The sequence below is a fragment of the Elgaria multicarinata genome, chromosome 5 (genome assembly GCF_023053635.1).
Source record: "Elgaria multicarinata webbii isolate HBS135686 ecotype San Diego chromosome 5, rElgMul1.1.pri, whole genome shotgun sequence".
Lineage (NCBI taxonomy): Eukaryota > Metazoa > Chordata > Lepidosauria > Squamata > Anguidae > Elgaria > Elgaria multicarinata.
The window spans coordinates 116,385,091-116,412,389 of record NC_086175.1 but is presented as its reverse complement, the minus strand read 5'-3'; the positions used below and the strand labels follow the sequence as shown (position 1 = coordinate 116,412,389).

Below are 27,299 nucleotides of genomic sequence, written 5' to 3'. Positions count from 1 at the left end.
ACTGTAAGATATTTGCATTCTCAGGAGCCAGTGAACAAAATCAGATACTTTGTCATTAAGGTCTAATGATTTTGCCTATAGGAACCACAGAGGTTGACGCAAAGCTTTTTTGGTCAAAACATGAGGCCAGAACTGAAGTATGGCAGGGGCTAGAATCAGCAGCATCTTGTCTCATCCTCCAGTCTACTCCAGTAACATTTAATAACGCAAAATATGGGATGAAGGGTCATCCCATTGACAGCTTCTGCACCCATCAATTCCCTTGCAAATAGCAGTGACAAAGTTGAACAGGGACTTGCAACATGATGCCATGTTTTTGTATTACTAAATTTTAATTAGCAAAAGATGCAGCAAACAAGATGCAAAGACTTTGCGTGTGGCAGCACATCGCTAGTCCCTTTAGGGCAGGACAGGGAGATGGGGGAAACAAATTCAGACAGACTTGGATGGGTTAAATAATTGGCCACAACTTTATTGGTTCATTTTGGAATAGAGTTGGTGGAGGCATTGGACATGGATCTGTTAATCGGACTGCCTGCCTGCAGTCTGATCCCATCAATCTCGCCTGTCTGCCACAAGCCTCATTGGAGGGATGGCAGTCAGAAGCACACTGCATGGCACAGACCATTGAAGTGAGCCCTTTTCTGCCTCCCTGGGATGTGGCCTGGATTGCAGCCCCATGGGGAGCTGGGTCTTAATGGTATACCCCCATTGTCCCTTAAGGGGACCCTCTCTTGAAAGGGAAAATGCCCAATCCCATTCCCCTTACCAATGGATCCAGCCCAATGTCTTCCCTGCCTACAAAGTTGTGACTTAGAATTGAAAGTTTTATAAACAACCTTGCGGTTATGCTTATCAAGCCAAACAAATCCAAATATCACCAAGTTAATATTCTTGCAATGGAGAAGGCAAAAACGCTGCACCATGGTGCCAATCCGTATGCAGGTAAAATTCCTTCCCCGCCCCGACTAACCATAATCAATGGCAAGAAATGAGCTACCCTGGAGTGAGTGGGTGGGGAAGTCAGCACCAATAATGCCGAAGCCACGTGGGAGGTCCAGCTCTTAACAGCCTCTGATGGATTAGGGATTTTCCTCCTGTCTGCCAACAAAACCATGTTCCCAACAAAGCCAGTCTAGCCCCTGATTGGCTCCCTGCCTCCCACATTGGTGCACGTTTGGCATTGCTGCTGCGGCTCAGCTGGCCTCGCCATTGAAACTGTGCACCACCACCACATTGCTCCCCAGGTAAGCTGGGAGCTGCATTTATTTTGGCAGCCTTTGTGCACTGGCTGTAGCATGTAGTTATTTATTATTATTATTATTATTACATTTCTATACAACCCATTAGCCAAAGCTCCAGCCTAACAGAGCAAGGAAAATATATGACACTTCTGAGGAAAGTGATCACACCTATTTCCCAGGTATTGGATAATATTTCAGAATCTCTGCTTCTACTTCAGCAATTCATGCCAAATCACAAAACCAGGTTGTACATCTAGTAAATCCCACCAGGTTGTAGGAGAGCATGATCACATAAGCCTTGTAAAGCCTCTTATGAGATTTGTGATTGCAAACTAGGCCCATCAACATCCCCTTGGGTGCTGTAAACTATCAAACTGGCATGTTACACATGCAATAAATCTGAACCAAATTCCAAGAGACTTGGATATGTTAAACTTTGAAGCCTTGTGATTTTGGACTAGGCATATCCTTGTAGATCTGGGATGTTTTTGAACGTCATACAAGATTTTGACTGGTTCAGATTGCATCCCTCAAACGACTTTCTCCAAAGCAATTGCATTGATTTCACCACGGATAATCCAGGATGAACAATTTGATCTGTTGACTCTTGGGACACAATCCAACTAAAGTTAAGTACATTTAAGTCCCACTGATATTAATTGGCAAATTAGTTTGGAAGGCACATCCAGAGACGACTCCACCTCTTTATTCTATTGGGGATCCATTTTGAGCAGACAGATATATGGGCATGAAAAGCGTTAAATAGATCCTTTCTGCTCACCTACCAGTCCTCCACTCAATCTGGATTACTGCTTTTACCTGATTAAAGAAATACTCATAAGGCTAAAACTTGGAACCACACATAAGATATATTTTCTTCCTCCAATGTCCCCCCACCCCCAATGATATGCTTTGCCTGGTAACTCTAGCTCTGGGGACTTCATTAGATATTAGTACTGTTAGATAGAACAGCCTAGATTTTGTAGAGTTCAGAGGTTGCCTAGGGTAATTAAGTAAATAATTAAACAAACAGTTAACAATAAAGGAAAATATAATAATAGCAAATAGTTCCAGTGATGTTATTGTCATTGTGCCCTTTGATTGAAATGGGCTTTGCAGTTGAAATATGTTAATACTACAACTACTTTAACTATGTCTAAGAAGAATAAGAATAGCTTTAAAGGATTTTTATTCATGTATCTCAAGCCCTTTATAAACATTAATTAAAACACAAAACCTCCCTCTAAGCTAGAGACATGTAATCCCTGTTTATTTGTGTGTGTGTGTTATATTAATAATAATGTGAGTCACAAATGTGTGTAATAGTAATACAGATTAATCTTATGACTGTATAAAGATAACATAAATATGGGTTAAGTGTTTTGCTCAGGATATAGTTGAGTAAATGTGTCCTTGTGTACATGCATGTTTTGAATGAATATCTTCATTTGTCAACCAGTATATGAACAAATTAATTTATTAATAAGCAGATTTAAGATAGATGCCTTGATACAGCAACAGCAATCTGTGTACAGAAAGAATATATGAGTACCTGTACAGTTGTGGTCAGGTAGAAGGGCAAGGGGAGGCCTTTACCCAGTGTTGGGATTATCCTTTTTGATCTCTCTGCTGCAGTTGTGTTATGCATAACCATGAACATGGTAGTTTTTTGCTATACCCAGCATTACCTAAATCTGAGCAACAAAGTTTAAACTGTGCATCTATTAACGATGCCCGTTACAATTTGGGAGGCAACAGTTTTAGATGACTGGTTCCCAGTAAATAAATTGTCATATGATGATTAGTCAACTGAAATGTTTGCCTTCAGAATATAACCTCAAAATAGCACCCATATTGAAATGCTGTAATTCTCAATCTGAAAAATACTTGGTAATTAAAGCTGAAATCCTATGGAAATAATGTTACAGTGTTATTGTAAAGATTGCATCTAGATAATGCATATTAAGCACTTTTAACATTTTATAGTGCTATACAAATATTAAGTATTTATTATTATTCACACTTATTTGGGAGGAAGGCTCATTGAATTCAATGGAACTTACTTCTGAATAAATGCATATAGGATTGGGCTGTGTGTCAGGGATGGCAGATTTCTGTATTCCTGAAGGCAACTCTGCCCTCCAGACACTACTCCAAGAACTGTATCTAATGGTGTCATTCCACTAGCGCAAAGATTTTAACTTTGCGGAAAACCTGTTTTCATCCTTTCTCAAGTATCAGATGCAATACTTTTATTACACTTGTACAAGTGCTTACACAAGCCATTGCACAAGATCTTTTTGCATTAGTTTGTTTTGCTAGTGCTAGTGCAATGCTAGCAAAACAAACAACCACTAGCATAATGCCACCACTTATACAACCCCTTTTTTTTTAAAACTATCTGTACATAAAGTTGGCACCACTTAGTGGTAAGGACTTCACAGATTATGGAAAGAACATGCACTTGGATGGAATGAGGTCCTTGACTGATGGGGAAAGAGTGTCAAGAAATAAATGTTCTTCCTGAAAGATCCCTCACCGGCAAATAGTTTGCCTTTCCAGAATGCACATGAGAGATAATATAATAAAATGTATACGAAATACAAATGGAGTCTATAATTGCTTCTTTTTTATGAGGGAAAGTGTGAGCAAACGTGTTTTAACCACAATTAAAAAGTGGTAGACCCATTGGGGGGCTGGGGGCAGAAAATATTGCTTGGCAGCAAACTGAACCTGTGACCTAGTGTGGAATCCAGAGAAAATTAGGCATGTTTTAGTCCCGTTGAAATCAGAGTAACCTTTTCGGAATGCCGTGCTTAGGTCAGGGTTTTGCAGTGTGATGCCTGTGGGCACCATTGCACCTCCAGATACCTTTTATTTGGTGCAGACCAAGGTTCCCTACCCCTCCCAGATTTTTTTTTAAAATTAACGTATTTTCTTACCGGCAGCTGGTATTGCTGTGAAGTAGGTTTCTGTTTGTGATGAAAACAGTAGCTTCAAAGGACTTGCTTAGTGTGTTGGGGCTCAGACTCCACCTCTGCCTTGTGCTCAGTCTACTCCTGTGCCACATGGCAGTCATTTTGTGGTGGTGCCCGAGACAGTTTCATAAATTGTACCCATGGCCCAAAAACGTTGCCTACCCCTGGCTTAGGTCCTCTTGATTTGAATCACAATTAGGTGTGTCTAACTTTTTTTGGATTTCATACTTAATAAACTAAAAAGTATTTAAAGGGTTGACAGCCACAATAGGTACACGCAATAGGGAGAGGAGATAAAGCATAATATAGTTAGTAACTGTGAATCTTAACTCCTCACCAGCTGATATTGATTAAACAGTCTTATGATCCACAAAATGCAAGGACTGTCATTAGTATATTGTGTCCTTTTCTTTCAGGTTACTCAATACTTCAAGCTATTATGGAAACAGCAGGAGAAAAGAGCTGGCAAGTCAGTGCCATATGCGTGGAGAATTTTAATGATGCAAGCTACAGGCAGCTTTTAGAAGACTTGGACCGGAGACAGGAAAAGAAATTCGTAATAGATTGCGAAATAGAGAGGCTTCAGAACCTCTTAGAACAGGTAATATCTGCTTTTATTTTCATTGTAAACACATTAGTATAGCCTCAGAAGAGCGTCCTCTCTCCTCTGCCTTTCATTTTGCCTTGCCAGTCAAGGCAGGGAATTTTCATGATGTTTTTCCTCCCTCCACTCTTTTATATATAGCCCAGTATTTAATCTCCACTGCTGGCTCCATTTGCACATTGATGTGAAATTCCTGTCAAGCAGCTTTTGGATCCAGTAGGAAAAACTCCTATTTTAGGGCCAAAGTCAAACGTGATGGCAGAAGACCGGTTTGTTTAAACCTGGGTGTCCCTAATGAGCAAAAGGGATGCACTGATGAGAAGAGCTGGACTATCCACACATCTTCTGCACATCTTTCTGGTGCTTCTCCTCCCAAATGTGTTTGTCCCAGGCAAGCTCACTTCCAGTATTGAAGCTTGACTGAGTAGAAAAGTGTCTGATGTCTAAGTGCCAACGCAGCGTCCCTCCCCAGATATACACCTTTTTGCTTTAAAAATCTCTCTTTCACAAACATACACAGTCAGACACTGTACAGGCTGGCTTTAAACAAATGATTCTGCCACTGTTGCACTAGGCTTAGCCCAATGCTTGCTTCCAACGAAACCAAAAACTAGGATTGCTAATAAATCGTATGACAATAGTAATTTATTTACAGAGCACCTTTCCAAAGCAAGACACTGAAATGTATATACTAACAAACTCGTCTTAAATTGGGCAATGAAAATGTATTAGTTTATGAAATTAATCTGTACATCAGCAGAACTATTTTGCTAAGAGATCTTCCTCGGCATCTTGTATGTGACAAGTCAGGTCCAGCTATTATGGAATACCCTTTAAATTCCTCCCTGGTACAAAGAACAGTTCAGAGGCTTCAAAAAGCTCCAGCATTGATCTTCCACTCTTGAAAGCTTCATTCTGGTTGTTGTTGGGGTTTTGTTTTTTGCAATTTAATTGATTTGTATGCCACATATATTCAACAGTTAATTGCCAATCCAGCCTGAAAAAAGGTGGTGGTGGGATATAGACTAAGACAGCCTTCATGCTAGCTGGGAATTATGGGAGTTGTAGTCAACTCCCATAATCTGGAGGGCACCATGTTAGGGAAGGCTAGTCTATGGCCTTAGCTAGACCGAAGGTTTATCCCGGGATTGTCCCGGGGCCATCCCTGTTCATGTAAATGACACACAGTGGATCCCGGGAGCAGGCAGGGATGACCCCGGGACGATCCCGGGATAAACCTTCGGTCTAGCTAAGGCCTAAGAAGATACCTTCACTTTTTTACAGCACAATTGCGCATGTAGAATACAACTATACTACTCCATAATGCTTTGCAGGCTGAATTGGTAACTGTGTAAGTAAAATACTATTGTAACGTAATTTACTAGTGATTCAATTTCTGATTTTTTGTGAGTGCACATTTTTTTTACTTAGACTGTAGTTTTGTTCTTTCGTAAATCACACACTCCCCTACTGGTCACACACACATAGGAACATAGCAAGCTGCCTTATGCTGCGTCAGACCATTGGTCCACCTAGCCAAGTATTGTCAACAGCGGCTCTCCAGGGTTTCAGGCAGTAATTTTTCCTTCCCTACTAGAGATGCTGGGGATTGAACCGGGGTCTTCTGCATGCAAAGTATGGACTCTACTACTGAGCTGTGGCCCCTCCCCTTCACATCAATTCATTGCATTTGCAACCAATTCATTGCATTTGCAATAATTGCAATATACTGTTGTTACAGAGGAATACCCCCAAAATTCCCAATCTTCTCTAAGGTTTGTTGTGAACAAAGAAATATCGAGAGAGAGAACTGACTTTTGATTAATGGCTAATACTTTATACTTCTTGGATATTCCTATATTATTCTACCTACCTATAAGGCTGAACAAAATTACCTACTCGTAATCTGATATCCTGTGAATGGATTCACACTGCCATATTTTTCAACTTGAGTATAGTTTTAAATGTAACTTGAGTGTATTATTAAATGTAATCAGGATACATATGCAAATGGGTCCACAATTGTTGGTTGGCTGTGAGAGCCAAGCAAAACATGTAGTTACAAGGACCATAACCATTCCCTTTAATTCAATCCTATGCATGTTCACTTGGCAGTCCCATTGTGTTCATGGGAGATTACTCCCAGGGAAGAAAGAATAAGATTGTAGCATAATCCTTGACTTTGTGAAACATCTCCATGAGAGGTCAGGGGCAATCCATTTCTCTTCTCCCCAGCCCAGGGACACACAATATATGATCACGTACTAAGGGAGCATTTCAGCTAACTCCCACCTAAATGGTTAGCTCCAACCTTCCTTTCCAGAACCAAAGTGAAAGGCTGAGGTCATTTTGGGACTGGCTGGCCAAGGCGTTCAGAGTCCCTTGGCTGCTTATCCTTCTTTTCTAGTTTGGAGATGGCGCCTGGGCTGGGGATCTTCTCCTTCATTATGCTGAGCTCCTAGAGCTGTGCACAACTGGAAAGCCAGATTACAGGAAGCCAGATTCCGACTGGACATCAGAAAAAACTTTCTGACTGTTAGAACAGTACGACAATGGAACCAGTTACCTATGGAGGTTGTGGGCTCTCCCACACTAGAGGCCTTCAAGAGGCAGCTGGACAGCCATCTGACAGGGATGCTTTAAGGTGCATTATCTGACAGGGATGCTTAAGGTGCATTGAGCAGGGGGTTGGACTCGATGGCCTTATAGACCCCTTCCAACTCTACTATTCTATGATTCTATGACAATCCTCTCCTTTTCCAGTCCTAAGATACAGAGAAAGGCTGGGACTTGGCAAAGGGTGAGTGGAAATGTAGACTTGTGCATATGCACAGTTATCCTGACCTTCTGAATTATTCTGTGTCTGTCTGTGTGTTTATCCGCTTGCTGCAACATCAACTGATAGCTTGCAAATGTGTTTGGGTCATCACAGATGGAATTTTCGTATCTCTTCCCATTACTTCACTGAAAAGCACTGCATTTGGAGTCTGTCCACACATTCATTTGCTAGTCAAATGAACATAATCGAGCATAGAGAAATCAAGAGTTGCACATATATGACCGTACACGGCCCTAAAATCCTGATAGGATGAAGGACGGTATCTAAATCTATTAAATAAAAAAATAAACCAGGCTCAAAGTGCAGGCCAAATCACATTCAGAAATCCGTAAAATAATTTACAAGGTCATAAATCTTATGTATCCAATCCTTGTTGACTGCAGAAGTCTGTGTGAGTTAAAAAGAAATGGGTATATGAATCTCATTTTTGTTAAAGATCTGAAGGCATATTGTGCAGTACCACATGTGAATTGCAGCAAAGGAATGCCATCTAGTGGTGCTACAGGTTATTTTATTATGCTGCTATTTTTAAAAAAATGTTCAGAAGGCACGCTTGACATCTTTAACACACGTTTTTACATAAAAACCTAAGGGATTGTGGGTCAGAAGATGTGGCAAAAAGTTTTCCTTCCCCCTAAAAAGTCATGCTGCATTTCAATCCCTGGTCCCCTTCAAAGACAACCATTGATATAAAGAGTCTAGGAAATAATGATAAGGCATTTCCAAATTTAGCAGTAGTTGTTCCTACAGACATTGCAGAGACAAATTCACTTCTTGCTGCAAGCAGCTGAATGTATTTTGAGGCAGAAATGTTATACCTTATAATCAAATCTTTCTCTAGTCTAATATATTATCACATAAAATAAAAATATGAACAGTTTACATTTAAGATTTTGAAAGAGTAAGAATGCATTTTATGTGAGCATAAAATAGTTTGTCTGTGCAGCTGTTGATTTATATAATATCCTACTGCCACTTTTTCACTATGATATGGATATTAAATCCCCAACACTATTTGAATACATGTATAAACTCACACATGTACTGGTTGATGTTTCCTTGGGTTTTTAATTTAGGGTTCACCATAATACCCTGCCCAGGAAACAAAATTCAAAATCATAGTTTGTAGTGGAGTCGTGAATTTCAGCTTGTATTAATTATTGTGTGTCATTACATTTGAACTCGGTATCCTAGGTTAATCTTTTTTTATCTCACTGACTACCTGGCTACAGAGATGCAAGGGAAAAGTGGCTAGAAAATGAAGCATCTCGTGCAGCTGAGAGACTTTCAGTGGCATTTTCACAGACCTGGCGACTCTCTGGCCAGCAACAGGCTCCTTTCTCCACCTTCCCCTCCAGTCCCCACTGACGAGTTCTCCCTTTCTATCCCAGCTATTTATCTCTGCTGCAGCCTAGGAAGGGGCAAAAGTTAAAGGGATTGTGGTTGCCTTTACCCATAACTAATGAGGATACATATTAAAAGTTCTTAACAAGTTATGCCAACAAGCTGTGCAAAGCCTTCCACAATCCCCACCCCTGCAATTCGTTCCCTTCTGCTAAATTTTGCTTCTGCATCAGTCCACTCACTTCTTTTCTATCATAAGGTTATTGCAAACCTGTTCTTCTTCTTGTTCACCAAGAGCATTTTAGTACTGGTGGCGGGAGGGAGAGAGGGCAGGGGAATCTGCCAGTATTGAAAGAGTAGCCACAGCAGTGAGGAGGATATTTATTCTGGGAGGAAAGGCTTAACAAAGAGAAGTTTTAGGACTGTGTTTTGCTCAGGGGCTTGCCAAGGGTGGTCAAATCTCTCTGAGGGGAGAGCATTCATCTTTCCTGACTGTTTTCTACGGCTAGCCAAAGGCAAGAGTACTGCCGACGTGGTGATGCCTTGTCAGTCCTCAGCTGCCACAAAGTACTGCAATATAGCAGGAAACAGAAGGACAGCAATCTAACATAAGTGAAAGAAATGGAATTTGGTCATCTGTGAGCAGGTTCCTAGCTTCTTCACCAAACCATGTTTAAAGCAAATTATGGCCTAGTATTAGATCAGAATGTGGCCCAACCAGCTATAGTCCTGCCCAACTAGTCTTGTACATCAGTTACTGAATCACATTCCCATTCTTCACCAAGATGCATTCACCCCATTTAGTGGTGCCCAAATGTCCATTGTTTTGATGCAAATGCACATCCAGAATCCATGCATAAGCTTTCGCAGTTAGGTCTCTGCTGCTGAAGGGGATGTGGATTGATTTCCAAGAAACTAATATTGTAATATTTGTTCATTTGACAACCCAGGGTTAATCCTTAAATATATTTCTTGAACTGTGAATGACATGTGTTCCTTTAACAGCAATTTATAGTCCTTTTTCCCCCTAAGAAGGATTATTGCCTAATCCATCACACTTAAAATCGCTAAAAGTTTTGTCATTGACTTTAAAGAATTAGAACTCTGATAGTTATGAGAGATATTTCAAAATAGTGGCAAGATTTACATTTTGTATGGAGCCTTGAAGTGATTTTTCTTTGGGTAGGAAAGTTCAAAAATTCAAAAGCTTCTGTAAATTGATTGGGTGCCTCATTATTATTACATTTATTTAAGAATCTCAGGGTAGTATATTATGATTCCCTTCTGCCAATTTTATTCTCATGACAACCCTGTGAGGTAGTTTAGGCTAAGAGATAATGACTGGCTTAAGGCCATCCAGTGAAATTCATGACTGAGTGGGGATTTGAACCTGGACCTCCCCAGTCCTAGTCCACTATATTTTTTCAATTTTGAACTTCACTTCATACTCAGTACTCACTGCAAACTTCAGTTCCCATCAAGTTCTACTAAAATAAGGATAAAATGGCATAAGAAAAGGAAGGAATAATCTTGGGCTCAAGTTTACTCAATTTAGTACTCCACATAGATAGATGTAGTGCTCCACATAGAACTACATTTCCCAGCACTATAAGATATTGTACTAGCTGTCTCATTTCTTGTCTTCATCTATAAGGTTGTAATGCATAGGTTTATGTGATATTCTCAAGTGGCACATTCACTTAGATAATGTGTAGGATAAACAGGGTTTATCTGAGGAAAAGCCATAGCTAAGTGGTAGAGCAAAAAGCCCCAAATCCAATTCCATATCAAGCAAAACAATTGTGCCGGCTTTTTCATGGCCCTGAAGCACAGCATGGTGACATAGGGAGCATTGCTCCAGTCAGCTTGGAACAGACTCATATATTTGGTTTTCTCAAAGACTTTTGTGTCCTTACTTTGAAAGGAAACTTCATCCTCTGCTCAGCACAACTTATGCATGTTTGTCCAGCTCAAATGCTGATTCCAGCATGAAGTATAGTGTTGCCCAGATTATTATTATTTTAAAAAAACGTTATTCAGTGCACCTGACAGTGACCATCTGTGTACCAGCTGTTAGGGAGAGTTGAACTCTTTAGGCTTATAACCTCTCAGGGTGGTATGAGGCTGTAGCAATTTTGCTTCATTGTACACACTTTTGCCCTGTTTACAAAGATGCATTCTCAGCTGCTCAACTTGCCTAAAATCTGCTGCTTTTGAATTTTCCAACTCCCTTGCAGAAAAATCACTTTTTCCAGATCCATTTCAAAAGCTTGTTTGCTTTTAAGGACCAAATTGGTCTTAATTGTCCTAGAAAACCCTTAGAATATGGTCTTCTGATTTTTGAAAATGGACCTCTTTGTAAATCAAGTCCATAGATAACATGTTAACAGCTATAAATTAATTAACTCCCACTGTTCTGCCTCAATTTATCTGCACACAAAATTATCAATAATTACTAAGCTGACCTTTCATTTCAGCTGCATTTGCACAGGCATAATGGAAACAACCCACACACTCTGCATTAAAAAGCGTAAGTGGAAATTAATATTGAGAGATCCATCCACTTTACGCAGATATGTGATATCTCATTGGGGGTGTGGGGAGAAAAACTATATATTGAGAGATCCAGCTAAAAGCATTCCTATTAAAAATTAGATTTGATTGTTAGCTTCATTGTATAGTGTTATATGCAGGTATGTGTAATGTGAAACACACAAAGAACATATCTCCCTCCAGCCCAGATATGTTTTAGAAGAAAAATGATTGCTTTTAGCACAAAAAGCTACAGACAATAATTGAGATAAAGGGCCTGAGGATTGATTCTTGCAATCTTTTCCCAAAGTGCATTGCAAGGAATAGGAGCTCCAGCTGTCAGCCAAGGATCAAAACCAGCACTCCAAATCTATCCTATTCATTGCTGCCTAAATTGTCTAGACAAAGTCCTCCTGGGAAAAAAAACATGACCAATTTGATAGGGAAGGAAAGACCTTAAAGCATAGTTGGATAGAACATAGACTGTGGTCCAAGAGTAGACCATTTCCCCATTTCCAGGGGACCATTTTGACCTTGCTGATTGATATCTTTTTCCAGTAATGATGGACTGGATGGACCTTTATCTGATCCAGCAAGACAATTCTTAACGTTCTTAAGCAAATGTACCAATTCAGGACCACTAAAAACATTAGTTGTGCCTCTCCTCTGGTTCAGTATAGCAGCTCAAGGACAGAACTACAGATCAGGATTTCACAGTTTGAATCTCACTTTTGTCGTGAACTCATTAGGCAGCCTGAGGCAAACTACTCATTCTCTCCCTGCCTCCAACCACCTACCCACTGTAATATGGCGATAATAATACTGACCATAACTTATAAAATTGTTCTAAGAATTAAAATAAGATAATGCATGTGAAGTTCTTTAGTGCTATATAAATGTGTATATGGCAGAAGCAGCAGCAACAGATCCTGGGGGTGCTATATCTGTGCATATAAAGCACAGTGGTGGACAACAGGAATTCTAGTGGGGGAAAAGTCAGATGGTACAAAAAGTTGAAGCCAGGCCATTCCTGACCTATTTTGGAGCATCTTGGGATAGCTCCTTCAGCGTTCTGACTGACATCCAGAATGGATTCATAGCCCCACTGACTTTGGACCCACCATCCTCCACTGCCTGAGCTAGAAAGTTAAATCTCTTCTCTCGTGCTCTACAGAATTGGCATAGTTTGACCTTAACCAATCTTGTGAAGTGTGGCAGCAGCAGCTAAATTGCCAGATGTCACACATCTCCTACATTAATGCCCCATCTTTCTTTTCTTTCTCTTTTCAGCTCTCCTTTTTACTCTCTTCCTTGAGTGTCTCTCAGATTGTCAACCTGTCTGTCCTCCTTATTTATTTATTTGCTCATTTCTAAACACCCTTTTAGGGCATAGCGCTTTCCTTCTCACCTCTTTTGTATAATTTCCCTGTGTTGTTCTTTTCTTTCCTCCATGTTACCTTCCAACCAGTTCTGCTCATTTTCTGCTGTTGCCTCTTTGTTGGGGCATGCTCCAAATCACAGGAAATGTACCCTGTGCCTGAAACTCTGAGATGGCTAGAAGATGTAAAACTGGTTGGCCACTTTGTGAACAGAGTGCTGGTCTACATGGAACCTTGGTCTGATCCAGCATGGCATTTCTTATGTTCCACCACCCTTTCAGTGCATGATTTAGGTGAAATGTTGGAAGCCTGTAGGCCTGTTGTGGATACCCAAGTCCCTTTCTCCATGGAGTTCACACTCTCCCAGGCCTGCCATTCAGCTGGCTAGCAGATGTATGGAAATGTGATTGTAGAAGGATGTGTTTTTATGGAAGGATGTTTGTGTGTAGAGGGGGGAAGGGATGTATGTGCGTGTGTGTGGGGTGTAAATAAAGAAGGGAGGAAATATTTTGTATCCTTAACTGCCCTGGTCCACCAGTGTGTCCCCTGAAGTATTCTCCTGCACCCAATGTGGCCCTCCCCCAAAAAATTGCACCCCTGATTTAGCTGAAATGAGAGCTGTAATCCAAATCAGTGGCCATGCATACTTAACCAAGATGGTAATAATTATTAAAAATGGGTCAATGCGGAAGATATTATGTATGCAGAGAGGCATGGATGCCAACCAGCAAATTCAGAATTGTATGTGTGCATGGGTCTGCAAACTGTAACCAAGAAAGAATGGGGCGATAGCATATTAAAAGTGGTAAGGCAGTGACTGAGTGAAGGAGAAGGTTTTTTTCCCTATTGTTTGTAACTAGAAAGATCCAGATATTATTGTAGGTCTGAGGCTTCTAAATAAGCTAGGCACTGTCTGTAGCTTGGAGAATTTTGTTTTAAATTACTACAAAACAAAGATAATGGTCTTTTCAAGGAGGAAATACCTTTATAAATGACATATAGATTCACACATAATTGAACAATATTCCAATTTTAAATATGTGGGGATACACTTCTCCTCTAGGGACAGCTTGAAATCTCTTATAAAAGCAGTAGGACTCTCAGCTTAAAATAATTTTAACTTTTGGGAGATTTAATGGGGGTTCCTTGGTAGGTTCCACACTGAGAATCAATACAACCAAGGTGCTCCTTCCACTCCTAGGCAGGGTAGAGATACAGGGTCAGGGGCAGGACCGTACAGAATGGGTTCCTGAAGGAACTGTTGGCACTCCCTCCATGGGATTTATTCCTCCTCCTGAAGGCATCTATTCTCTATGGGAAAAGATTGCTGAATGATGAAGAAGGAAATCTAGCAAAATAATGTTTGTTGAGCATTTTTCCAAAGCCGGATGGCCTCATTATTGGCTATCATTGGCCTTTGCTAGACCTACCTGAAAATCAGGGGGAAAGGAGAGGAGACCTCGCATTGTGAATAACGCGAGATCTTGCCCACGTTTACACGTAAGGCGCGATGGCCTCAAGAAGAGAGGCATCGCCCCGCCATTTTTTAATTTTTTAAAGGGCCGGTTGCACACGAGCGCTGGAGCAACTAAAGGTAGGGATTTTTTTAAAAAAAAATGATTTCCCCGCTAGCCCCAATGGGCACAGTGCTCAGCTCCATGTGAGTAATCGCGTGGAGCCAGGAAAAGCCACGGAAACGGACCACACGCTCGTGGTCTCAGGCTCAGCCCGAGACCGCGGGAAAAACCAGGCCCAAAGTGTAGGGTTTTATCCCAGGGCCAGGGAGGGATGATCCCTCCCTGAGCCCGGGATCCCCTGTACATCATCTGGACGCACAGGGGCGATCCCGGGTATCAGCCCGGGATAACCACTGATCTAGCTAAGGCCATTGTCACAGTTCTGTTTTGAAGAAGTGCAGACTGCCTTACTTCATAAGGATAAACGCTTCATCAAAGACAGATTTTTTGAGATAGATTGTCTTGAAAATGTATGTGCCAGCCAATTTCAAGCATTTTCCCCTATGGTTCAGCCTTTTTTCAGACAGGACAGTGCTTTTAACGGTACCTCCAGGAGTTTACTTTTGTTGCCCTTAGAAATGCATTTACTGCCCTTCGTTTTTAAACAATGCCATCAGCATATTTGGAAGGAAAGTTTAAAGGGATCCCCTATGCACAGCGGTTATGTATCTGTGCCACTGGGGAAGTAGAAGATGTAGTGTATTACTTGTTATATTGTTCCATGTATAAGGAACCTAGGACTAGCTTTCTGGGGGATCTTTTGAGAATAAGCGCTGGATGGCCTCCAGCTGACATTATCAGTGATGTTGGCAGACTGTAGTCATTTCATCACAAATAAGGTTGCTACCTTTGTAGTAGCAACAGAGGAAAACCCGTCGAATTTTTTTTAAAGATGCCTGCAGGAGATTGTAAAGGAGATGATCATGATACACCTTTTGTAAATGTGTGTTACTGTTTGGTTTGCTTTTACTAGTATTTTGTGTTGCTATATTTTATACATGGTTATATTTTGTAATGGCCTTTGTGCCACAGACAGATGAATTCAATTCATCCACTCATGCATTTTTATTAAAAGCATCGGTATCTCTTAAGTATGAGATCACCCACCTCATGGCTCAGAGTATTTTTGTATGGAGCTAGATGGGAAGGTAGCATATCGGCTTACATGTCATCGTTAATAGGGATGCCGCACAGCTGCCAAACACAAAATTACCTTTACTGTTTGGAAAGAGAAAGAACCTCAGCATCTCAGGGTTTCTCTCAACTGTTGGGAAATGGCTCTTGATCTCTTGAGATAATCCAGATACTTCAAAACAGAGACAGTAGCAACTAATTCTCCAGTTAAAAGCATGTTTTATGTCTGTTTTATGTACCTAGGTGTGTCTGTACCTGGGTAGCAGACAAAGGGTTCTTTGAACAAAGAATGCACCATTTATAGAAGGGGTTGATGCAGTTTAGGCCATAGGTTATGACTTGAGAATCCAGTGGTCTTAGCCATTGTATCTCCATCACTATCAACAATATTGGTGGTATGGAGATGATGATCATACTGGTCTCTCTTAAAGGTTTGTTATAAGGGTTGCTGAGGAAGTACATGCTTTGAGTTCTTTGGGAAAGTGCTTTATAAAAGGTTTTCCCTTAAAGGAATCCTAAAAATAATTTTCAATAACTACTAAAACACCTTATGATAACTTTCCAAGGCCTGTCAAATGATATTTATGAACATCTTTAGAGTCCAAAATGGAATGCCAGTACTAAGAGTCAAATATTAATTTCAGATACCAATCACTATTTCAGACATTACAGTCAGAAATAGTATTTCCAAGTTTGCAGGATAAGTTTTCTTTGAATATTTTTGAATTTGAGCATGAGACTATAGAATCTGCCCCAGTGAATGAATGTCTACATTTATAGAATCATAGAATAGTGGAGTTGGAAGGGGCCTATAAGGCCATCGAGTCCAACCCTCTGCTCAGAAATGAGCTATGAAAAAAGGAAAACTTGCTTAGTATCAAAAAGATAACAATAGCATGGACTGAAATCTGTCAAAACATTTCCTAAGAACATAAGAAGAGTCATGTTGGATCATTACAAGAGTCCATCTAGACCAGCATTCTGTTCACACAGTGGGCAACACCAAGCAACTGGACATGAATGCAATAGCACCCTCCCGCTACTGCTTCTCAATAACTCGCATACAGAAGCATATTATTTCCGATACTTGAGGTAATATTCAGCCATCATGACCAGGTGCCACTGATAGCCTTATCTGCCATGGGGGTTAATGCTTTCTGATACACGCTTTGTTCCCATCCTTTCTAGCATAACTCTGTGTTTTCTTTGTAAATGTAACATTCCAGTCTGCCTCTACATTTGAAAAATAATAATCAATTGAGCTCCATCAAATGAGCATTTTATTGCACGCTCATTACTGGGAACTCATGGATTTTTGCGGGTCCCTCTTACGACATTGTCTGCCTCCCGTGCACCTCCCGCCCCTTCTAGCCTTCTTTGTGCCACAAAAAAAGACCTCAGTAAGTCCGACTTATTTTTAAAGACGAAAGTTGCCACGATCTCCTGCTGTGTGCAGGAGAAACAGCGGGATCAAAACAGCCCACTGAATGGGCCACATGCAAGTTGTTTACTTCCTCTTTCAAAAGAGGAAGCAATGAGGGACAAGCATGCAGGTGGAGAAGTAATGGTAAGCAAATGCGATTTCCCCCTGCGTGATGACACTCGCTGTCTTCCAGCAGCATTCTAGATAGAGCTTCTGTTTTTCATTAGGGAATGGAAACCATGAACAGATACCTCAGAGGCCTGCTGCCTCTTTCATTGAATCAGTAAAACCTGCTTTATCAGGAAGTCTTTCTCCAAAGCCTATCTTCAGTGCTACTACAGCCATACTGAACATTCACCAGCACTTATCGTCTTTTTTCCCCCTCAAAGACTTTTAAAATATTTTCTAGATGGCTTTCTGAAAGATTTATCCTTGCTTCAGGTGCTGCATAGAAATCTCATCGCATTTGAGGTTTACTCCATTGCTGTTCCTAACACAATATTGCCACTCAAATCTTAGTCTTTCTACTTGATAGAAGCCTCTACACCACTTAAAATTTATAGTATGGGGAGACCATCTTCTTTCCTTGCCTCTGGACAGTGGATTGCCACACAGTCCTGCAGGTGAAGCCTCATTTGTTAGGGGTGTTTAACATGAATATAGATCTTTTATTTCCAGACTTATCTTGAAGAATACTTAAATGAAAAAGATGCTTTGTATTATAGAACTTCGTCTTACAGATGGCCTCATATTAATTGATTTCTGTGTTTAAGAGATGTATAGACTGTCTTTCAACTTTAAAAACCTCTCAAGTCAGCACAACAAATACATTTTAAAACATCAGTATTGTCATACAAAGCCCTAAACAACTTGGGACTAGAATATCTAGCAGATCCCCAGGCAACCTTTAAAATCCTCAGAGGAGGCCTTGCTGCTCATTCCAAAATATTGCCATGCAGCGGGTCTTCTCTGTAGCCGCACCCACACTTTGGAGAGCCCTCTCTCATGTAGTTCAGGAGGCAGAAAATGTGGCATCTTTTAAACTCCGCCTGAAAACACATTTATTTACCAGGCTTTCCCTGCACTGTAATTAAAATAATGATGCAGTTCCATTTTGCTGTTCCTTGAATTGTTTTTGTTGTACTGGGAAGTGTTTTTAATGTTGTGTTTTATTGTATTTTAAATGTGATTTAATATTTATAGTGAACTGCTGAGGGATTTCATTATATTTAGTGATATAGAAATGTCACAAATAAATAAATAGTGTATCGCTTGGAGGTCATCTAGTCTAACACCTTGTTCAGCACAGTAACTGCAGAATGCAATTACAGCATCCTTGACCAATGGCTGTCTGGCCTCAGCTTAAATATTTCCAGCAAAGGAGAGCCTGTCACCTCTTGAGGCAATCTGTTCTGTGTTGAACAGCTCTTACCTTTAGGAAGCTTCTTGCAATGTTTAATTGAAATCTGTTTCCCTGCAATTTCCACTCACTGATTCTACTCCTTCCCTTTGGATCAACAGTCTGTTCCATCTTCTGCATGACATCCCTTCAGATATTTGAAGAGCACTATCATGTCTCTGTTTTTAAATAGTTTGTTTTTTACTGTATTGCTTATGTATTGTGGTGTGAGCCACTTAGAGATTTTAAGATATTACGTGGTCTAACACTAGTATGTATGTATAACTAAGTATGTATAAATATGTATAAATAAGTAAATAAACGTATCTCCTTCCAAGTTAAAGGAAGCCAGATTCCGGCTGGACATCAGGAAAAACTTCCTGACTGTTAGAGCAGTGCGACGGTGGAATCAGTTACCTAGGGAGGTTGTGGGCTCTCCCACACTAGAGGCCTTCAAGAGTCAGCTGGACAACCATCTGTCAGGGATGCTTTAGGGTGGATTCCTGCATTGAGCAGGGGGTTGGACTCGATGGCCTTGTAGGCCCCTTCCAACTCTGCTATTCTATGATTCTATGAAGAACATAAGAAGAGCCATGCCGGATCAGACCAAGGGTCCATCTGGTCCAGCAGTCTGTTCACACGGTGGCCAACCAGGTGCTACATGGGAAACACATAAGCAGGACATGAGCGCAACAGTGCCCTCCTGCCCATGTTGCCCAGTACCTGGTGTACATAGGCATACTGCCTCTGATACTGGAGGTAGCATATAGCCATTAGGACTCAGTAGCCATTAATAGATCTGTTGTTTTTATGCTGTTTTTATGTTTTTTAAAATTTTTGTATACTTTTAATGTTTACTATTTTTAATTGTTGTAAACCGCCCAGAGAGCTTCGGCTGTGGGGCGGTATATAAATGTAAATAAATAAATAAATAAATAAATAAATAAATAAATCTGTTCTCCAGACTGAACATACTCAGCTCTGTCAACCATTCTTTGACCCTTTCTATACCTAAGGGCCTTCGGGGAGGGAGGGGGGATGATCCCAGACTTACCTGCTTCCGGGATCGTCCCCTAGCATACAAATGCCAGCGCAGGAATTTCTCCCTTACCAAACAAGCTGACTTTCCAAATGATTTCCTGCTGCTTGTGGAACATGGAGTATTGTAGCCATAGTTTAATTCAAATTAGAACAACTTGAGCTATTCATATTTGCCAGCATCTAAGCATTAGAATTTTAAGTACCTTTGTAATGATGATGAAGAGGTAAAATAATCTCAATATTATATTAATAAAATTATATGTTGTAAATTATATCCACAGCTGGAAGTAATACAAGATCTATTGTTCTCTTTCTTTCCCGCTTCCTACAGATTGTGAGTGTTGGAAAGCACGTTAAAGGCTACCATTACATCCTTGCAAACCTGGTAAGAAAGCTGTTGTAAAATTCATGCTTGACTAATAATAATTTCCACAGCTCTATCAATTCAAGATTGTGCAGTCCAAAAGGTTGTGTCTTTGTTCTGATTTAATGTACTTGGCTGCATCTGAGGGTGAATTAATATCTCAAAGCACCTCCTCTGGCTTGGCTAGAACCAATCAGCTTCTCTTCTCCCCAATCTATCTCTATTGGCATCCATTTCCTCTAGATGTAAATGAGGGAGAAGTGTCACAGTGACGCTCACTCCATCTACTCAGCTGTAACCAACTGCTATCTGGCTTGTTCTCTTCTGAAATATTCTCCCTCATCGGCCATTCCACCCAGCCATTATATTAATTATGTAATGCTATATAATAATTTCTTTCTGAATTTGCTTATTTTTCTCTTCCCTCCCCACCCCTTTATTGGTATCAGGTCTATTAGATTGTATGTCATTATTTAATAATTGTAAATCATCTTGAGTGCGTTGGTATATAAATGCAGTGATTAAATAAAAAAAATTATGGCAGCATAATCTCATTGATGTTAATTACAATGACAATCTGATCCAATCCAAAGCCTTACTACCGGAAAAATAGGACATTCCAACCATAGCAAGAGGACATAGCAGCAAACCACACCCAGTTCTTCAATACTGCATACAGAAATACCAGCTTCTGTTGTAAAGATACTACATTTCCCGAGCACTTCAATTGTAGAAAAAACATCGCTTAGAAAATGCAATTATTCCTCTGCCTATTTTGTGTGTGTGTGTGTGTGTGTGTGTGTGTGTTTGTTTGTTGTTTGTTTTTTATTAAGTGTAGGCACCAATGAGGCTCTGAACTGGATCTCTTGCTGTTATCTTTGAATCAGAACATACTGTGTAAAGCTTAAAATTCAATTGGAGCTTTTTTGACTCATCATCTGTTATGGGAAGTACCCCATAGTGCTGTACAGCCTTGCCCCAGTTTAGCCTGTCTGTAACTTGTACTGAAAGAAACAGATTCCATTGTCGGCATAATTAGCAACACAGACCAGATGAGTTCTGTGTCAAACATGCCCGAGAGGAAAGCAATGATCTGAATGGTTTTCCCCAAGCCCATGTCATCTGCCAAAATGCCACCTTTCCTTCCATCTCGGTATAACCTATACAAGAAGGCAATCCCTTCTCTCTGATGGTCAAATAGCTTATCATACATTTCTACGTATAGCATTAATCCACTCTGACACAGATCTACGAAGCCATCCTTCTCCTGTTCCAGAGCTAGTGAAACCAGTGCCTCCTCCAGCTTCTTTATATTCATCAGCTCTTCACTGGGACGCATTTCTAGAGCCTGTCTGGACAGCCAGATGGATTCTTCCAGATTCCCATTTTTGGCCTCTTGCTTTGCTTGGGACACAAATCTCCTATACTGCTCCAACTGCAAAAGATCTTCAAACTCTAGAGCAGCCTTCCTCAACCTGGGGCGTTCCAGATGTGTTGGACTGCATCTCCCAGAATGCCCCAGCCAGTTGTAGTCCAACACATCTGGAGCGCCCCAGGTTGAGGAAGGCTGCTCTAGAGGTTCCGCCATGGTTTTTTTCCAAACGCAGAAAGACGCACCAAACTCCTTGGTTAATATTCAAACCCGTGAGCCAGAGTCTGTGCTTTCGCTCCCCCAGCCTATCACTGAGCAACATGCAAATCATTGGCTGATTGTTCCAGATTCAATTGTAATAGATCAGCCTTCTGCTATCTGGTGTGTCAGAGTACAACTTCCACATTGGCCATCCTGCTCCTATAGATATTTTAATGGGAAAATCATAAAAATCTGGATGAGTAACTAGATGGCCACTGTGTGAAAACAGTGCTGGACTAGGTAGATACTTGGTCAGATCCAGCATGACTCGTCTTATGTTTTTAACTGAACTTTAAAGTTGTAAAAAACACTTTTAAACAGTATCTACTCACAAGATGGTTTGAGGGCTACTTTTCTTTTTTCTTTAACAATTTTATTTTTGTAAATTAAATAACTAAATATCCCTTTAACTATAAAATATACCACATTAAAGGGATGGCAAGATAAATACAATTAATCTATTTGGGAGAAAAAGCGTTCTAACATTGCTTTGTCAACGATGAGCTCACCTTAGAAGAAAGGAAGGATATGCACCTATTGTTACATGATATATAGACAGACAAATGTTTGGGAATTGAATAAATCACACTGGAATAGAACATTATACTCTACTCACTTTTTCAAACTGTGTCATGGATTTATAAAAAGAACACGATATGGACAAGTTAGTAAAGAATCATTGTGTGAATGCAATTTTTGAAATATGGATTAAGTACACGGATAAATTGTGACCTGATCTCTGCCCTTTGATATCTTGTTATTGTAATGAACATATCAATATTTTGGGTGATATGCCCAATTGGCAAAATAAGGCTTTAAGTACAGTTTTGAATTTTGTTGAAAGAAAGACCATCATATATGTTGATCAGATGAAAACTGTATAAGCCCAGTTTATGCTATTAATAAACATGCTATTAGCATGTTACGGAAATAAACATGCTATTAGCATGTTACGGAAATATGGCCCAATTCCTTAAGGGCACAATCCTATACATGTTTAGACAGAGAAAATGTCCTTCAACTGCCAGCATTCCCCGGCCAACTATGCTTGACTTTTCTTTTAGAATGTGGGATGTAACAATGGGAATGATATTGATTTATTAGACATGTTCCAGAGAAAATTGGATATGAGAGTATAATTTTGTACAAATTTAGAGCCTATTTATTATTTTTGGAACAGTAAATACAGAGATGATATATATCTTTATTCTTTGTTCACTGAGATCTGATTTTAAAAAAATACATAATGTATATACACAATATATTTTATTCTGGTTATTATTATTATTATTATTTATTTATTTATTTATTTATATAGCACCAACAATGTACTTGGTGCTGTACAAAATATACAAATAAAACAGCGATACCCTGCCATAGGCTTACAATCTAAAATCACATTAAAACATATGAAGGGGGGTGGGGAAGAGGTTCACAAAGCAGAAATAAGAGAATAATCATAGTAATAAGAACAGTAGATCAAGCTAAAATAACAAAAGCTATTGAAAGCAAATGAGTTTTCAAACGCGTTTTAAAATCTACAATGGAATTGTAGAATGGTTGTACTTTTATATTGTGGTTTAAGTTTCCATATTTTATACTTTCAGCTGTACATGGTTTATATTCTTCAATTATATTTTATTTTTAATTGCAATAATTATAACGATAGGAAATTATATTAAACAGATTATTTTAAAAATATAAAGTATTTACTTTACAGCTGTTTATGTATGAGCACTTAAAATTTCTAGAGAACGTTTATCAGCATGCAAGGTCAAATGAAGTATTGTATTAATTGATTTTTGCAGGGGTTCAAGGATATTTCTTTGGAGAGGTTTATGCATGGAGGAGCAAATGTCACAGGGTTTCAGCTAGTAGATTTCAATACACCAATGGTTGCTAAACTCATGCAACGGTGGAAGAAACTGGACCAGAGAGAATACCCAGGATCAGAGACTCCTCCTAAGGTACTTGTCTCCTTTATATCTTAAAATTGCTATTCAAATAGGTTAACTTGAACTATGCATTCTTGCCATAGGTGGCTGCTTTATATTGCAAATATATTTCCCTAAGAAGATAATTACTAAGCTACTGTAGTGCAGTACAGCTGTTTGTCTTTATGCTTTTACAGTGCAATCATATGCATGTCTACTCAGAAATAAGTCCAATTGTGTTCAATAGTGCTTACTGTGTATGGGATATAAGAAGGAAGTCCCACCCAGTTCAATAGAGCTTATTTCCAGGTGAGTGAGAATAGAATTGCAGCCTTCGCTTGCAATCCTGTACATATGTACCTGCGATTAAGCACCATGGAATTCAATTGGTCTTACTTCTGAGTATAGGCTTGCACTGTAATTCAGTGTTTTTTTATTCTACTTCATTGTTATGTAGTATTCTGTTGTAGTTGTTTTTTATTGTATATATGTTTGTGTGAACAGTTTTATTTACATTTTTGTACACCACCCTTGAATCCCTTGGATGAATAGTGGTTGAGAAATGTTTGGTATAAATAAATTATGAATTTAACAAAACTGTTATGTTACGGTGACCATATGGAAAAGAGGACAGGGCTCCTTTCTCTTTAACAGTTATATTGAAAGGGGAATTTCAGCAGGTGTCATTTGTATGCATGCAGCACCTGGTGAAATTCCCTCTTCATTACAACAGTTAAAGCTGCAGGAGCCCTGCCCTCTTGACGAGATAGAAAAGAGAGCAGGGCTCCTGCAGCTTTAAATGTTGTGCTGAAGAGTGAATTTCACCAGGTGCTCCATGCTTACAAATGACACCTGCTGAAATTCCCTTTTCTGTACAACTCTTAAAGATACAGGAGCCCTGTCCTCCTTTCCTTATGGTCACACTATCATAACAGTTTTGTTAAATGCATAATTTTTTATTGTATTTATATGTTTGTGTGAACAGTTTTATTCACATTTTTGTACACCACCCTTGAAATCCTCTGGATAAATAGTGGTTGAGAAATGTTTGATATAAATAAATAATGCATTTAACAAAACTGTTATGATAACAACTTTGCTTTGGTCGATCTTTGCAGAGTTCAGTGTGTGCTGAAGCATTTAGTTGATCTGTTTAAATAATCAGTTAAAACACTTTGATCAATTGAAATCATACCCTCAAAGATTTGGTACAGATTTTTTAAAAATAGTATTAGTACTAGTATTATTGAAAAGCAATATTTATAAAACTGGATAGAAGGCACCATTTATCCCTTCATAGTCACATAGACAGAGGATACTTCTGCCAAAGAGAGCCGAGGTGGTACATTTATTTAAATTTAATCAATTAATTAATCAAGAAACATCACAATTTAGATAATCAAGTAAAAAAATAATTGTTTTCCCTACTTGTTTGCAACCATTGGTCCAGACACTGGGTGATCTCCTAGAAGCTGCAAAAATGGTTCCTAGGAAGGAAACAGACAATCCCTAAGCCAAGGGCTCATCTACACCAAGCAGGATATTCCACTATGAAAGCGGTATATAAAAGGCAGGAGCCACACTACTGCTTTATAGTGGTACTAAAGTGCACTGACAACTGTTGGGGCCCATTGACACATCTACATCAAGCTGGATATTGCACTATGAAAGCGGTATATGGTATGTGTCAATGGGCCCCAACAGTTGTCAGTACACTTCAATACCGCTATAAAGTAGTAGAGTGGCTGCTGCCTTTTATATTCCGCTTTCATACTGTTTTCACAGTGGAATATCCTGCTTGGTGTAGATGAGCCCCAAATCTTTCTTCTGAAATACCTGCTATCTTTTGGATGGAGAATTTGTAGATAAAGAAATTCTCAGTTCTGTCGATAACCCTATCAGTAGGGTTCTGATGATAACTCTATTGAAAAATAGGCAACAAAGAAATGAAGTTTTCCTAAAGACACTGAGAAAATTAATGCAATATTAGGCATATCTCCAGAATCTCAACCTGATCTGTCACACTGTGTGTGTATATCCTGCAACCCAATGATTCAGGCAGACAGCATATGCCTATTTTTTTAAAAAAATATTTATAAATATCAAACTTATTACATTTCTGAAATTATTCACTGGTTAAACACAAGGTTCCTTGAACAGGCATGGATACATACTAGACTGCATAACATTAATGTTTAAAATATTATGTCTTTCCATTTCTTTTATTCATGATTCTAAACATGTTTAATGAAATCCAATTGTTCCCCCATTTTCTGGCCTAGGGCTTACATGTGAATCTTTAAAAGGCTGTGGTGATCATCACATGCTCACTATTTCCCACTCACAGCTTTTTGTGTGTCTTTCAGAGGCATCCTCTGCTTCCCAAGCGCCTCCCACTCCATCTTTCCTTTTTTCCCCTCACACAATATGGACCCCTTTTTATCCAACTTTTTTTTTTTAAGAAACGGAAGTAGTGCGATAAAAAGACCCCTGCATGGGCCACGAGGTCTTTGTTTACTTCCTCTTTCTTCTCTGGATAGAAAGAGAAAGTATTATGGGACAGGAATGGGGGTGGAGAAGTGACAATAGGGAGCTGCGATCCCGCCCCCCAGTCTGTTGACGCTCTTAACAAGAAATTTAAGCAGAGTGAAAACAACCAGTTTTATTCCAGTCCTTCTAGGCTCCCTTAAAGTAGCCGTTCTCTGATCTTTTTACCTAATGCCATTTAAAAGCTAAACTTGTATAATATACAAAGAACATGGTGATCCTGACATCCTTGTTCAGAGAGACACCCACCTATGCTTTAGTTAGAAATTCCATTCACTGAGTCTGGACAATCAAGAACTGAAATGCTTGATGCTGAACCATTTATTTATTTATTTGGTTAAGGAACAGAATGGTAATATTGATATACATTTATTTCCACTTGGTTAGTATACCTCTGCTCTGACCTACGATGGGGTTCTTGTGATGGCCGAGACTTTCCGTAATCTTCGAAGGCAGAAAATTGATATTTCTCGGAGAGGGAACGCTGGGGATTGCCTTGCAAATCCAGCTGCACCATGGAGTCAAGGGATTGACATGGAGAGAACATTGAAACAGGTTGGTTCTGGCCAGGCTTCATTCTAGATTCTGTGTGAGTGTCTGGTTTAAGTCATAGCCTGAGTGCTGTGTTGGGAAATGCTATAAACATTTGAAATGCCTAGAAATTGTTGGAGTATTGTGACTAGTTTATAGTAACACTCTACAGTATAGTAGTGTAAAGCTGTTGCCATGAGCGCTAGTAGTCTTGCTTCTTTCCCCCACTTTTTTCTCCTCACAGTCCCCTCACCACAGAGCAGTTCATGAATAATGCAAACGTAGCTCATTCATAATGAATCCCCCCTCCAAAAGTTGCATGCGGTGTGACCCCTCCCTTGTGCACCCCGATTGGCCACCTCCGTCCCCTTCCCCCTGCCCACTGACAACAACAGCCTAACTGGGTGGCTACACCCAGAGCCCGCTTTCGCAGCACACTGATTGGCCAAGCAGGGCTGTCTGTCATCCTAATGGTGGAGGGGTTGCCCTGCCTGTTTGGCATGGAAGAAAGTAATTGCTATCAAAGCTCGAGCTTTGGACTTTTTTGAACTTTCACAATTTTCTGGACATCTACACTGCTCAAGCTTCAGTTTAAAATAAAAATGAACAAAATTGGTGTGATAGACCTCGAGTAATAAGCCTTTTTCTACCATATTCTTATATAGATTTAATTTGCTTTTCAATAATTTTCTCATTCATTCTTACAAAAATAAGATCATGAAGATTCACATTTTGCAGATGAGATGGTGGCGGGGGATGAAAAGCTGAAAGACAGCTGACTTGTCCAAGGCCAGGCAGTAGCATGATAAGAAAAGGTACTTAGGTTCATATGCCATTAAAACGCTTTCTTCAGTGG

General features: G+C 39.7%; 1 protein-coding gene across 3 annotated transcripts in view; it reads left to right on the top strand.

Annotated features, from left to right (window-relative positions):
- The window catches only part of GRIA4 (glutamate ionotropic receptor AMPA type subunit 4), a 270,915-nt gene that overhangs the window by 168,228 nt on the left and 75,388 nt on the right, over window positions 1-27,299 (top strand). For all 3 annotated transcript variants that reach the window (XM_063127100.1, XM_063127101.1, XM_063127099.1), the window contains exons 4-7: window positions 4,639-4,823; window positions 19,766-19,819; window positions 23,240-23,398; window positions 26,300-26,467. In XM_063127100.1, coding sequence (XP_062983170.1) covers window positions 4,639-4,823; window positions 19,766-19,819; window positions 23,240-23,398; window positions 26,300-26,467 — 566 coding nt within the window. The remainder of the gene's footprint in view (window positions 1-4,638; window positions 4,824-19,765; window positions 19,820-23,239; window positions 23,399-26,299; window positions 26,468-27,299) is intronic.